The sequence below is a fragment of the Nanorana parkeri genome, unplaced genomic scaffold, assembly GCF_000935625.1.
Source record: "Nanorana parkeri isolate BGI_ZX_2015 unplaced genomic scaffold, ASM93562v1 scaffold153, whole genome shotgun sequence".
NCBI classification, from domain to species: domain Eukaryota; kingdom Metazoa; phylum Chordata; class Amphibia; order Anura; family Dicroglossidae; genus Nanorana; species Nanorana parkeri.
In genome coordinates this window covers 1402467-1415522 of record NW_017306421.1, presented here as the reverse complement: position 1 = coordinate 1415522, position 13056 = coordinate 1402467, and the positions used below count along the sequence as shown (strand labels likewise).

The 13056-nt window shown below is 43.5% G+C and overlaps 1 protein-coding gene across 1 annotated transcript in view; it reads left to right on the top strand.

Annotated features, from left to right (window-relative positions):
- Window positions 1-12261, top strand: part of SYVN1 (synoviolin 1) — a 30784-nt gene extending 18523 nt beyond the window's left edge. The window contains exons 7-16 of the mRNA XM_018554332.1: window positions 1065-1191; window positions 2478-2577; window positions 7195-7260; window positions 7353-7469; window positions 8619-8791; window positions 8928-9062; window positions 9745-9867; window positions 9957-10143; window positions 11382-11515; window positions 11600-12261. Of these exons, the coding sequence (XP_018409834.1) occupies window positions 1065-1191; window positions 2478-2577; window positions 7195-7260; window positions 7353-7469; window positions 8619-8791; window positions 8928-9062; window positions 9745-9867; window positions 9957-10143; window positions 11382-11515; window positions 11600-11733 (1296 nt within the window). The 3' untranslated portion in view covers window positions 11734-12261. The remainder of the gene's footprint in view (window positions 1-1064; window positions 1192-2477; window positions 2578-7194; window positions 7261-7352; window positions 7470-8618; window positions 8792-8927; window positions 9063-9744; window positions 9868-9956; window positions 10144-11381; window positions 11516-11599) is intronic.
- Window positions 12262-13056: the final 795 nt, after the last annotated feature.

Genomic DNA, 13056 nt, shown 5'->3' with positions numbered 1-13056 from the left:
CGGCTCCATGCTCCCTTGTCATGAGGTGACGAGGAAGCATGAAGCCGGCTTCCCAGCCAATCAGAAAGCTGGGCGCCGTATCATTACACGGCGCCTGGCTTCCTGATTGGCCAGCTTCCTGACCAATCAGGAAGCCGAGCAGTGTGTCATTACAGAGGTCTTAGTTGCATACAGTTGCAAATATATGCAAGGCCGCATTGACTAACTAAGGCCCCTGGGTGAAGTGTGGTCCCTAATTTTACAGAGCTCCCATCATGGGACATAAAGAGTTGAATACATTTTCAACAGGTTTGCCTGTTAGGTTAAAAAGTGAAAATCTAGCTGTGCTTTCCGGTGAATACATAGTTTGCATTTGTATCTCAAATACTGTATGCAAATAAATTGTACAGATTATACACACATTCTATATACTGTAATAAAAGGAGAAAATCAGAGTGATGATTGAATGTGGGTAATGTGCTTATATTATAATAACTGGGTAATTATTCTGCACAAGAAGCTTACAGTGATAATGAGTCAAACAAGGTCTTTAAAGGAGAACTTTGGGGTCAGGGCTTTTCCCCATAGTTCTCCTAAGGGTCACGGGAGAACACAAACTAGCGTTCTCCCGTCACCCAAAGCTCAGTATACCGCGAGCTACAGCTCGCGGTATACTGAGATGTCGCAGCCGGAACGGATCCCGACATTGCTGTCGAGAGCCACCCAGCTGCGTGATTGACAGCTGGCTCTGCCTATCCAGAGGCATAGCCAGCTGTGCCCGCCCCCTCCCCCGTCTGTTCCGCCGGTCAGCGCTGGAGGATCGTACAGGGGAGGGGGGAATCCCTGCATGGAGCCGTGAGTGACAGTCACGGCTCTCTGCAGGGATAGATCGAGAATTGAGTGAGCGGCGGTATGTGTTCGCTCACCTCCCGATCTACTGAGCCGACCTGTGACAGTTTCATTGTCACAGGTAGGCTCAGATTATGAGGCTGAGTGAAAATCACTCGCCTCATAATTCTCATTTTAATGGATAACGCTTTAAATAACAATTCATGTTCTATTTCTTTTATTTCTTTATTCACCAGTATGCCATACTTATGACCATGATCCTCACCGTGTTCATAAAATACATCCTGCACTCTGTGGACCTGCAGAGTGAGAACCCATGGGATAACAAAGCCGTCTACATGTTATACACTGAACTTCTGACAGGTACATCCTACAATTGTGCTGTTGAGATGGATGAAGTTGATTCTGCCTTAGCTCTGGAGTCATATTTTTAGTAAGAATTGGTTGACTGTTTGTTTGCATTCCACCAGAGGATGGTTGTGTTCCACAATGCAGTAACCACAATGTAGGATACACCATATCAATAGACAGTATTGGTGAGATATCTGCACTTGAGTTCTGCGGTTTGATCACCTGGTGTGGCCATTGTTAAGGGCCATACTTTCCTTGTTGGATATTTTTGGTTTTGAAGATTTGATAGAAGATTAGACAACACCAAAACAAGAACAGATCAGGAAATTGTGGCAGGATGCAAAGCTGGATTTTCCACAAGGCAGCTTCGGAAGGAGCATAGAACCCAGTGGATGTCCATGGGACCTAGCTTAAACCGTCATGCTCTTGCAGTAAATCAGGGTATAGTGCTCAGAGCTGGACTATCCACAAGGCAACCTAGGCAGGATCATAGGACCCAGTGGATGTCTATGGGACACAGCTACAATCTCCATGCTCTTGCAGTAAACCGGGGGATAGTGCTTAAGTCTGGATTATTGACAAGGCAACCTAGGCAAGAGAAAAGGATCCCGTGGATATTCATGTAACCCAGCTATAATCTTCATGCTTTTGCAGTAAACTAGGGCATAGTGTTCAGACCCAGAATATCCACAAGGCAACCTAGGCAGGAGCATAGGGCTCATCGGATCCACTTGTAGGCAGTTGGTGTTAGATGGGGCTGTTCCATGTTTGTTGCAATCTGTATTAATGTCAAATAAAGGGATAGGAGGACCAAAGCTGCTTCCTAGCCAAGGCACTCATTCTGCAATAATCTGTCTCTGGCAGGAAGATCTCCCTACAGTAGTATCTATAGTGTAAGAAACTAGGGGCTGCCTTAGGCCACAAGTTCCCACAAGGTGGTATAACCTAAATATCATCTTTGGGTGGTCTGACCCTTTAATAGGTAAGCACTAGTGTCCCTACATTCGCTTAAGCTTGTTTGCCATGACCGCTCAAAAAGCAATTTTCACTGTGCATTCATAAATGAGATTATAATCTGTAGTGTGATCACAGCTGCATTCTGAAGGAAGCTCGGCTTGCCACATGAAATGTAAAGTACACACGACTGCAATGTCTTATTCATTTCAACAAGTGCATAAAACCTGCTGCTTGCTACATGGCAGAAACCTTGGAAATGCCATTAGGGAAAAAAACTGTTCACATGGATGACAAGTGAAACTGCAGGAAAATCATATTTTTTTTTTCTTTCTTCATTGCAGGGTTTATTAAAGTTTTGCTGTACATGGCTTTCATGACAATCATGGTCAAAGTCCACACATTTCCTTTGTTTGCAATTCGTCCAATGTATCTTGCAATGAGGTAAGATAATAGTGAATAATTCTGAAAGGAACTGCCAGGCTTCATCTGAAATTCTGACTCTTCTAGATGAAGCAACCACAACATAGTCCTTATAGTGGAGACTTGAGAATATATGAACTATTGTTTAGATCAACTTTAATAAGGGAGCTTCTACTTTCATTGCAATAAAAAAGGGGAATGGTCGGTTATCCTTTCTCAATCGAAAATATACACTGCTTCAGTTTTCACATTTCAGGGTTAAAGCCTGTAAAAATGAAAAAAAAATGACCTTATCGCCAGCATCCACCCAAGTGGGGGTGACATTACAATCCTGGTGAGATCCTAGGAACTTGGAGGATTCCAAATCTCATGAGAAGATGCTTCTGTGCGTGTTTTTTCTCTGCATTAACTCTGCAAACTTTGGCTGAAAGTGGAAGCTCATTATTAATGTGGATCTAAACCCCAATCCCTCTACTTTCCTGTAACACAAAATTAGGATGCATCTCTGTGCAATACTTAAGCTGTCTGTAGCTCTTGGCTCCCTTTTAGCTGCTGGAATCTAAATATGACCATGGTGCTAGGTTATAGGGTGATGTTTAGCAAAGTCGGCCAATATGTTGCTCTCATTGAAAACAGATGCTGCTCTTTGACAGAGAGCACATGACACTCTGTGTTTGATTGCTGGTAGCTGGTTGGAGTCCTGAGCTGTAGACTGTAGGTATTAAGCAGCGTTTATTGGTTTAGGTTCTATGACATTGGGGAATGCCTTAATTGGGTCAATGTCAGATAGTGTTTATATCTGTTTTAAAACCAGACCATCCAGTCTTACACATGCCATTAAAGGGAATGTAACACTAGAACATCCCCTGTGTATAGAAATCCCTAATTGGAGCTGGTCTAATAAACAGGTTTATACATTTGGAGTATACATAAGTATCAAATTTTATAGTAACAGAATAAACACATAGAAACACCTTCAACAAGACATTTAAAAACAATTAAAATGACTTCCCTTAGGATAACCCGGTAAGTATGGTAGTCTGAGCGGCAGATAGTCACTGGTGCAAGCACAATGGCCACAATCAAATGTGGATACTTAGTATCTGAGCTTACTCACGTCACTTCTGATTCAAAGTGGTGGACAGTCCTCGTAGAATCCTGTGTTGATGTGTAATTTACAATGGAGCGAGTCTGCTCAGTAGCATTTCCAGCCACTAATCTGAGCTCACACTTGCCCGCGGGGTTTAGTTTCCAAACCGTGGGAGGGAATGCATAGTGTTTTTGTACATATTTTCTTTCCTTATTATAGTCAGGGCTAAAAAAAAAAAGTAAAAAATATTTGTTTCTTCAATTCATGTATTTTACATATAATATATACGTGTAATATTATTATAGTCTTCTATCCAAAAACCAAATGTAGCTCTAAACTACATTTCGTATGTTGTACAGATTCTCTTAATTTTTTTTGTTGTAACATCATGTTGTTTAGAGAGAGCAATAGCTCAAGATGGAGTAGTCCTAGGATGGGTGACTCATCCTTTTATCAGTTGGCGCTGTTTAATATTTCAGTCAGATGTTAGCTGAAAAGGAGGGAGCTGTTCTGTGCTCTTTAGCTAACGCTTGTTGAAATATATTGGCATGTATTACAGTGATGGACAACAATCTCAATACAAATTAGTAGGGATGCACCGATATATCGGCCAAAAATGCCGAAGTGCCATTTTTCTGCTGAAATAGTGGTGCATCCGTTCTTTCTCTCCTCCCCGCTTGGCACTGCTCTGTGTCCCAGCGGGGAGGAGAGAAACTGTCACAGGTGGCCGAGCACTGCGGGAGGAGAGCCCTGTGAGCGGCCGGCGTCTCTCCGCCCCGCACCGCTCAGCCTCCTGTCCCAGATCGGGAGAGCGGTGTGGGCGTAGACAGCCAGTGCTGTCACAGGAGGCCGGCTGGTGGTGCGGGGGAGGACTCAGCTGTCAGATCGAGCTCTCCTCCCTGCACCGCTCGCTCAGCCTCCTGTAACAGCGTGTCAGGAAGGAGAGCAGTACAAAACACTCAGTGATCGCTGAGTGTTTGCGCATAATTGAGGACAGAGTATGTTTAATGTGTCCTCAATTATGAATGAATGGGAAGTGATCTACATCACCTCCTGTTCATTCAGGATTGTGGATATAGTAAACGCACTATGTTCTCATGTTATGAATGAAAAAGAACACTCAGTATAGAGGCTTCCTGTTCATTCATAACAGGGGCTGCAGAAAGAGATTGAGGGCTTTGTGTTCTCAGTCTCTTTTTTTTCTATTTTAAAAGGGAAATATCAGGGGTCTGTTTAGACCCCTTATTTTTTCCCTTAAGCCCCTAAAAGTAAGGTCTGCTACTGCTAGCAAGCAGTAGATATATGCAAAAAGTGTAAAAAAAAAAAAAAAAAAACCCCTCTTTAACCACTTGCTGACCAGGGTGTTTACACCCCCTTCCTGTCCAGGCCACTTTTCAGTGTTCAGCGCTGCGGTACTTTGACTGACATGTATTCCGTCATGCAACGCTTTACTGAAATTAATTTTATACCATTTTTTGGGGACAGATGGAGCTTTCTTTTGGTGGCATTTAATTACCACTGGGGTTTTTATTTTTTACTATATAATGAAAAAAGTACAGAAAATTTGGGGGAAAAAAACTGTTTTTCCTACGTTATGTTATAAAACAGTTATTATTACCCACATTTTTGGCGAAACAAAAGTCGGGGTCACGTCGGGTATATAGACACCAAACGTGTTAAGCTTTAAAATTGCGTGCGTCCGCGAACTTGCAAAAACTACCATAACCAAAATTGGCCATAGGCGACGCTTTAAAAGCTTTTACCGCTCATCAATTTAGTGTTATCAGTGATTGATGGCCCTATAATTATTGCTCTCACTCCGAAGTTTGCGGCGATACATAACATGTGCGGCGTAATGGATGCAATCATCGTTTACGCACTTAGGCGCACTCGACGCATGTTTATGTGGGGGGTGGGGGACTTAAAAGTTTACTTTTTTTATTACCTTTTTATATGCGACTTAATTATTTAATTTTTTTTGTAACTAATTCTTTAAACATTTTTTTTGTCACTTAACTTTATTGCTATCACATAGGGGACTAACAAGCCCACTTTCTAAAAGCCAATTTTTAGTGACAGGTCCTCTTTTTATGGAGACATCAGGGGTCTTTAAGACCCCTGATGTCACCTAGGGACCCCCAGAGAAGCTGATGAAGCAAACACATGCTTCACCAGCATCTCTTCGGTTTCTGTACCGGAGAGTGACACTGAATGCAGGCAGTGATGTAATACCCATCACTGCCTGCATTCAGAAGAGGAGGAGGAGGAGGAGGAGATCAAACGGAGCTCGTGTACTGAGCTCCGTTTGATCTCCGGCCGCAGAGCTGCTGTGCTGGTCCCGGGCTCGCACCGGGCATAGCAGAGCTCGGGATTGCCAGCTGTGGCGGAGGGGGGCGAACACCCGCACGCTTATTGCAAGCGATCGGGCATCTCTACAGACGCCCGTAACATAGTCCATGGTCCCATCGCACTCCTGACCGCGTGAATACCTTCAAGAATTGGGTGCTGTGGTAGTCAACAGGTGGCAGTATTTAATGCCCATCCCTGCCTGCATTCAGAAGAGGAGGAGGAGGAGGAGGAGATCAAACGGAGCTCGTGTACTGAGCTCCGTTTGATCTCCGGCCGCAGAGCTGCTGTGCTGGTCCCGGGCTCGCACCGGGCATAGCAGAGCTCGGGATTGCCAGCTGTGGCGGAGGGGGGCGAACACCCGCACGCTTATTGCAAGCGATCGGGCATCTCTACAGACGCCCGTAACATAGTCCATGGTCCCATCGCACTCCTGACCGCGTGAATACCTTCAAGAATTGGGTGCTGTGGTAGTCAACAGGTGGCAGCCGTCTCAATAAATAGACGTATTTTGCAAATTTGGAGTGCTGGTGTCTCTGCTTTAGCTCTACAGACGCCCGAACGCTTGTATGTAAACAGCCATTGCTGGCTGTTTACATTGGAGGCTGAATTCCCGCTCGGCGGGTATGAGCGGGACGGCATGGGACGTTTAAAAACGCCCACCCGCATTCAAGAAGCCGCTGTCCGGCCGTTTAATTACAACGGCCGGACAGCAGGTGGTTAAAAGAGGTTAATACTTACCTGTGTCTTCCCCGCGCAATTCCGTCCGAAAATGTGAAAATTCTCGGGCGGCCGCAAAGCATCTTGGGGCGGGCACATGCGCAGTTCACATTTTCGGCCGGGAGACGAGGAGAGACACAAGGTAAGTCTATAGACGGCATGCAGACACTGTGGGAGAGGAAGTGCCAGCAAGCAGAGAGGAGTCAGCGCTGGATCGGAGACCTGCACCAGCGCTGGAGGGACAGATGAAAACTACAGGAAAGAAGAGGAAGATCGGATTAAGAGACATAATTTAAGGTAAGTGCTTTAATTAACATTGGGGGGATGGAAAAACATTTTTGACTTTAATATCACTTTAAGATTTATCTCCTGAGCTTATTGTCACTTCAAATAAATATTGTAAAAAAAAAAAAAACAGCCTGTTTAAAAAAAAGTCTTAAGTATATGGGTTATTTTTCATATTTGTTTTAACACCCATACAGACAGTTTAAGAAGGCTGTGACAGATGCCATCATGTCAAGAAGAGCCATCCGCAATATGAACACACTGTAAGTAATGATGGAGTAGACAGAGGCTTGGATTAAAGGATTATTTGATGGATGGTGGAAAGTGAACTGTTTGCTTTGCATGTCACATTTAGGTATCCTGATGCTACTCCAGAAGAGCTCCAAGCGATGGATAATGTGTGTATCATCTGCAGAGAGGAGATGGTGACAGGAGCAAAGAGACTACCATGTAACCACATATTCCACACAAGGTAGGATGTGTGTAAAAATGTTTAAACAATAAATCCTAGTGGGTTTAAAACCACCATAGAAAATTAGAGTATTACCCTGCTGTAATTGCTAACCCTCCACCACTATTAGTAAATATCTACACTTAAGGCCTCTTTCCTCTCCCCGTAGCATACAAATCTGAATACAGTGGGCCCTCACTGCCCTTGGTTGATGAAGGGTACCTCAACCCCCTTTTCAGGAATACAGAGCTGTCCTGTGTTATCGCAAAGACCCTCCTAGTTCTTTTTATGGACTTCAGAACAATTAGAGGGTTATTCACAAAAGGGTGAAGTTTGACTTACAGTTGGGTTGTGGAGGATTGATTGGAGTTTGTTGTGCAGGAGCAGCATGTGGATGCTGAGCAGGATCGGGCTGGTAAACAATGGAGGACAACATAGCTGAACTGGAAAGTGAGAAGAATTGGAGAATTTTTCCAAATCAGCTATGTTGTCCTAGATTGTTCACTTCTCTCCTCCTTCCCCAAACTCTTCACCCTTTTGTGAATAACCCGGGAGTGGTATGTTAATGTAGACATTCTATTGAAGGCAACAAAGAAAAATACATTAATTCTCTAAATCATGAGGAAAAGGGAATACATCTTCAGTATCTGTTCAGTGATTGCAAAGGTGACCATTACCAATAATCATTTGCAGGCTTATTCAGTAAGCTGTGCAAAACACAAAGGGGGGAATTTATCAAAACTGGAGCAGCTGTGCACAGCAACCAATCGGCTTCTCTCTTTAGTTTGTTCAGTTAAGATTTGAAAATAAAAGAGAGAAGCTGATTGGTTGCCATGCACAGCTGCTCCAGATTTTGCCTGCTCCAGTTTTGATAAATTCCCTTCAGAGTACACTAACCTATAACAATCAGGATTCTCTATACGTAAATCAAGCCAGTACATGATTGATTCTTTGGTTGCTATGGTTTGTGATTTGCCTGTTGATTAGGTGAACAAGCTAGCACATTGTATACATTTAATGAAATCTACATTTTATTTGAATATAGCCAAGTAAGGGGTAATATACATTGTGTTCTTATTGAAGTGTGCATAAAACAAGGCTAAATAATGTGCATGTTTTCCTGGTTTCCTCACCTCTGCTTTATCAATCTAACCGTGCTGTTTCCTTCAGCTGCCTGCGTTCCTGGTTCCAGAGGCAGCAGACATGTCCTACATGCCGTATGGATGTTCTCAGAGCTTCCCTTCCTGCTCAGACAGCGGCACCTGCTGACCAGCCCGATCCTGCTCAGCAGCCACATGCTGCTCCTGCACAACAAACTCCAATCATTCCTCCACAACCCAACTGTAAGTCAAACCACATGCCCCTGGACAATCTCCTTTCCTGTTTTAGGCTGATTTGCCATTTTGTATATGTTCAGTATAATGAACTATTGCTAAACAGTCACTGTGTTTTCTCTGTTTGACTTTATTTTCCATGTAGTTCCTCCTGGGATGCTCCCTCCTTTTCCACCTAACATGTTTCCTCTTTGGCCACCACTGGGTCCTTTTCCACCAGTTCCTGGAGCTCCTGGAGCCAATGCCCCTGAAGAAGCAGCACATGCAGGATCTTCCACCGGTAATCTACTGCCTTTGTTTTCTCTGCTATAAAAAATCTTAATGTATACAAGGGAATTCTCCAAAAAGAACTTGGAAGCCCTCTTTGCTAGGGGGCTTAAGCCATTTGGTGGGGTCCTCTCCACCTAAGACCCTCACAAAAATATTATTGCTTGCAGCTTTGAGGAACTCACAGTAACTGAGGTATGTGAGATGAATGGCATGCTGTGGTGTGGATACCAATTAATAGGTCGGGCCTGTGTCAGACCATTAGAAAGCCAAACCACTCAAAATAACTTTTGTCTTCTTGAAGCTACTCTGAACAGTAGGAATTGTGCTGCTGGATGATGTGCATTGTGCTTGGCTGAGATTTACATCCTCCTCCTTCCTTTGAGCGGGATTTTGTCTGTAATAAGAGGATGCAGAATGACAGTGGAGGAAGTCCCTGCATGGGCTCTGTGCAGGCCAAGAAGTAGCACTCGGCAGTATTTTGGCAAACATGTGGTGCCCAATTGCATTAAAGTTTTGGCAGTACACACTCTCTGGTCTGAGCACAAAGACAATCCTAGAATAATCCACTTTGAATGACCAAAGTCTGTATGTTCTGATGGCCTCAGTCGAATTCCCACCTCCACCCTATTGCTTCTTTGTATCAATTATTAATTTCTTTAACGCCTAGTAATTGGTCATCTTCTGTTTCACAGCATCTGCCGCCAGACCTAGTGAAGGTGCAACTGCAGGTGGCTCTGATTCATCTGCTGGGACATCTATGCCAGGGTTTCCTTTTCCTCCTCCATTTTTGGGAATGCCCATTTTCCCACCATTTGGTAAGTTGCCATGTCCAGCATGTTTTGCGCATTCATACACAAGGCGGCTAGTAATCTGCTAGTAATGATGCTTTCTGTTTGTGTCCTAGGACTTCCACCAATGCCGATGCCTCCTGCAGGCTTTGCAGGTTTAACAGATGAGGAGCTGAGGGCAATGGAGGGTCATGAAAGACAGAACCTGGAAGCCAGGCTGCAGTGTCTGCAAAATATCCATACCCTTCTAGATGCTGCAATGCTACAGATTAATCAATATCTTGCAGTGTTGGCAAACATTGGGTGAGCACTGGGAAGTTTGTCTTCTAATTAAAATATTAGTAATTGCTAAAAGTAGAGTAAGCCTCAGTGTACTTTACCACATGTGATGTGAACATAGTACAGTATGTAGACAGAATCAAGTGTGAAAATGATCAAAGTGTGACTAAATGCAGTGTACAATTTTCAGTGTGCAGTTTCTAGAGCAACTTCCCTTTTTGTAAAGGCATTTTTCACTTTAAAACTAAGCCCCCATCTAATTCCTGTGGAGCTGTGATTTCATATTTCATTCCATCAGCAGCTTCTGGTGGAACTAGATAGCGGAGTTCCTTCAGTCTGTTATAAATATCTTCTTAGGCTGGCCATACACTACCTAACACATGATTTCCCCAACCATGCAAGTAGCATGGATGGAGGAATTGATCCAGAGGGGCCACACACTGCTCGAGTTTCAAGTAGTAATGAGCGAGGATCAGGATGACTACCATGGAGCCTTCACCTTTAGAAACAAGTGAGCAGTGGCAGCTCCCACATTTCTGTCCTCACAGGTTCACCTTTAAAGAGGGCCTGTACTGTGGAAACAGTGCCAAAAAAAGGCAAGCAAAGGGCCAAGAACTAGTTGCCAGTATTGACAGTAGGCTCCCTTTTAGCTAATCTTCTCCCCATTACTGATTAACCATGCTTTGTTCTACATGGGTCTCTGTGTGGAGGCAGTCATCTTGCTAGTGGCGTCACAAGATGGGTGCGGCCCCATCAGAGGGGGTGACACCAAAATGACTCGCAATCATTTTGATGTCGCCCCCTCTGAAAATTCGGGCACTCTGTCCGACTTCTGTACAAGTGAGGAGGGGACGTATGTGACGACATCGCATGTATGTGACGACATCGCACGTATGTGACGACATCACGTACACGTGTATTGACATCACACGTCTAGCAGTCAGAGAGAGCCGTACCTTAGATTATGTTGCATTGCAGTTGTCCTGCAGCCTAACAGCTGAACAGGAGTGCCTAGGTGCAGTCACTTATCAGCAAGTGCATTGCTATTTTTCGGTAGCAAACGTTGATATTTTTTTCAGGGTACTGCTTAGAAAAAACAAACCTTTCTAATCCCTATAAGATAGAAAACCTTTACTTTTTAAATATAGGTCCTCTTTTTAAATTTCCAAGGATTGTGACAGGTTAAATTTTCAAGAAATATGCATTGTTTAATTGATATATTTGGTTCGCTCTTTGTAATGGGATTTATTTCCTCTGAACAGCCCCCCTCGTCCTCCAGTCCCTTCTACGCAGTCCCCACCAGTACCCACAGACACTGCTTCCTCTAATCTCACAGAAGAAACTCCTTCAGATGTCCCATCAGAGGTGACCAATGTTGGGCCATTTCAAGATACAGGTATATTTCATTTGAGGTATTACCCATTTACTTTGGAATGCTTCTGAAGTTTATGATAAACATCATAAATGGTGCTTTTTGCAGATACCCCTGAATCTGTCAGCGAAGAGATAACGAATGGCGCCGAAGGTGGCTCAACGATAGAAGAACCAGATGCAGCAGAATTGCGCCGACGTAGACTTCAGAAATTAGGAACTGGTTCCCCGGAATCTCACTGAAGCTTCACCCCCGACCTGAACTGCACACACCGTTATGTGTTCACAGGGAACATGGAGCTTTTACTGGACTCAAATAAAAGCCTGACATAAGTTAAGCTGGACTTCTATAAATATATATATTTTTTAAGGACACGTTAGGTTCTCTTCAGGCAAATGCTTGCTGAATGAGGAGAGTTTGTTGACCTCATTAACTGCGTTGGACTTGTTGCAGCAAAATTAAACATTGGACTTGGTCTGTTTTAGTTGATGGAATATAATTTGAATTGCAAGAGTTATTTTATCAATGAGCACATTTCTATTGACATTTCATAAACAAAAAAGTTACATTGAAAATGCACATCAAGAATGTATTTTTAGGAGCACAGTATATACATATGTCAACATGGAAAGACTTTATCTTTGTGACCTGAGTTGACAGGCAATGGACAGTTATACATGACATGAATGATCGTAGATTCAATAATAAATTGGTGACATTGCAGTAATGTATTGGAACGCAAACTTTTCTAGTCGTATGACCTTATTCAATGAAGAATGTTTTAAAATTTTAGACCTTACCTGGGTCTAGTGACACTCAAGTTCTGTGTGAAGTAGAGGCACCTATTTCAAGCCTCTCCCTGAGCACCCGATCAAGTTCTTCTGCCTAACACAAAGCTTGTCCCTGGCCACCCTTAGAAGAATAACAGAAGCAGTGCACCGTGAGCCTTTTCCAGTTCACAGCTGAGTTTTGTAGAAAATCTGTACTGATAAATGCAGGGACTGCTACTGCTTACCTCCATTCCAGAATACTAGTTGACTGGCTTTCTGTCTTCAATACTTTGAATAACTGGCCCAGAACAAGCATACAGATTAAAAGAGGGAAGTTAGTGCCTCGGAAAGTATCAAAATGACTTTGCCACAACTAGCATTTTCAGAAAAAGTGGTCAATGGCAGCCTCCATATTCTCTTAATAGAGATACTTTTAAGTGTGGAGGAAGGGGGGCAACAACGAGGATTGCTTTTAATTGTAATGACTCACAATTTACTTTGCTGACATATCAGTAAATTCTGCATTTTAAGTGACTGCTATGGGTTTCCACCCTTCATTGAATAAGGCCATTACAGTTTATTAGTGCAGTGCTCTTAGGGTGAGATTAAAGCAGAACTCCAGGCATATATCTAAATACCTGATAAAGGATTTGTAATTATGTTCAGTTGGTGTTCTCTTTCACACCCCTATCACACTACCTAGCCCAGTGGGTCTCACAGAGTGAGTATGTGCCTTTAACTGGTCCTTGGGGCACTTTTCATCCCTCTGACGCAATGATGGGGCATAATTCACCA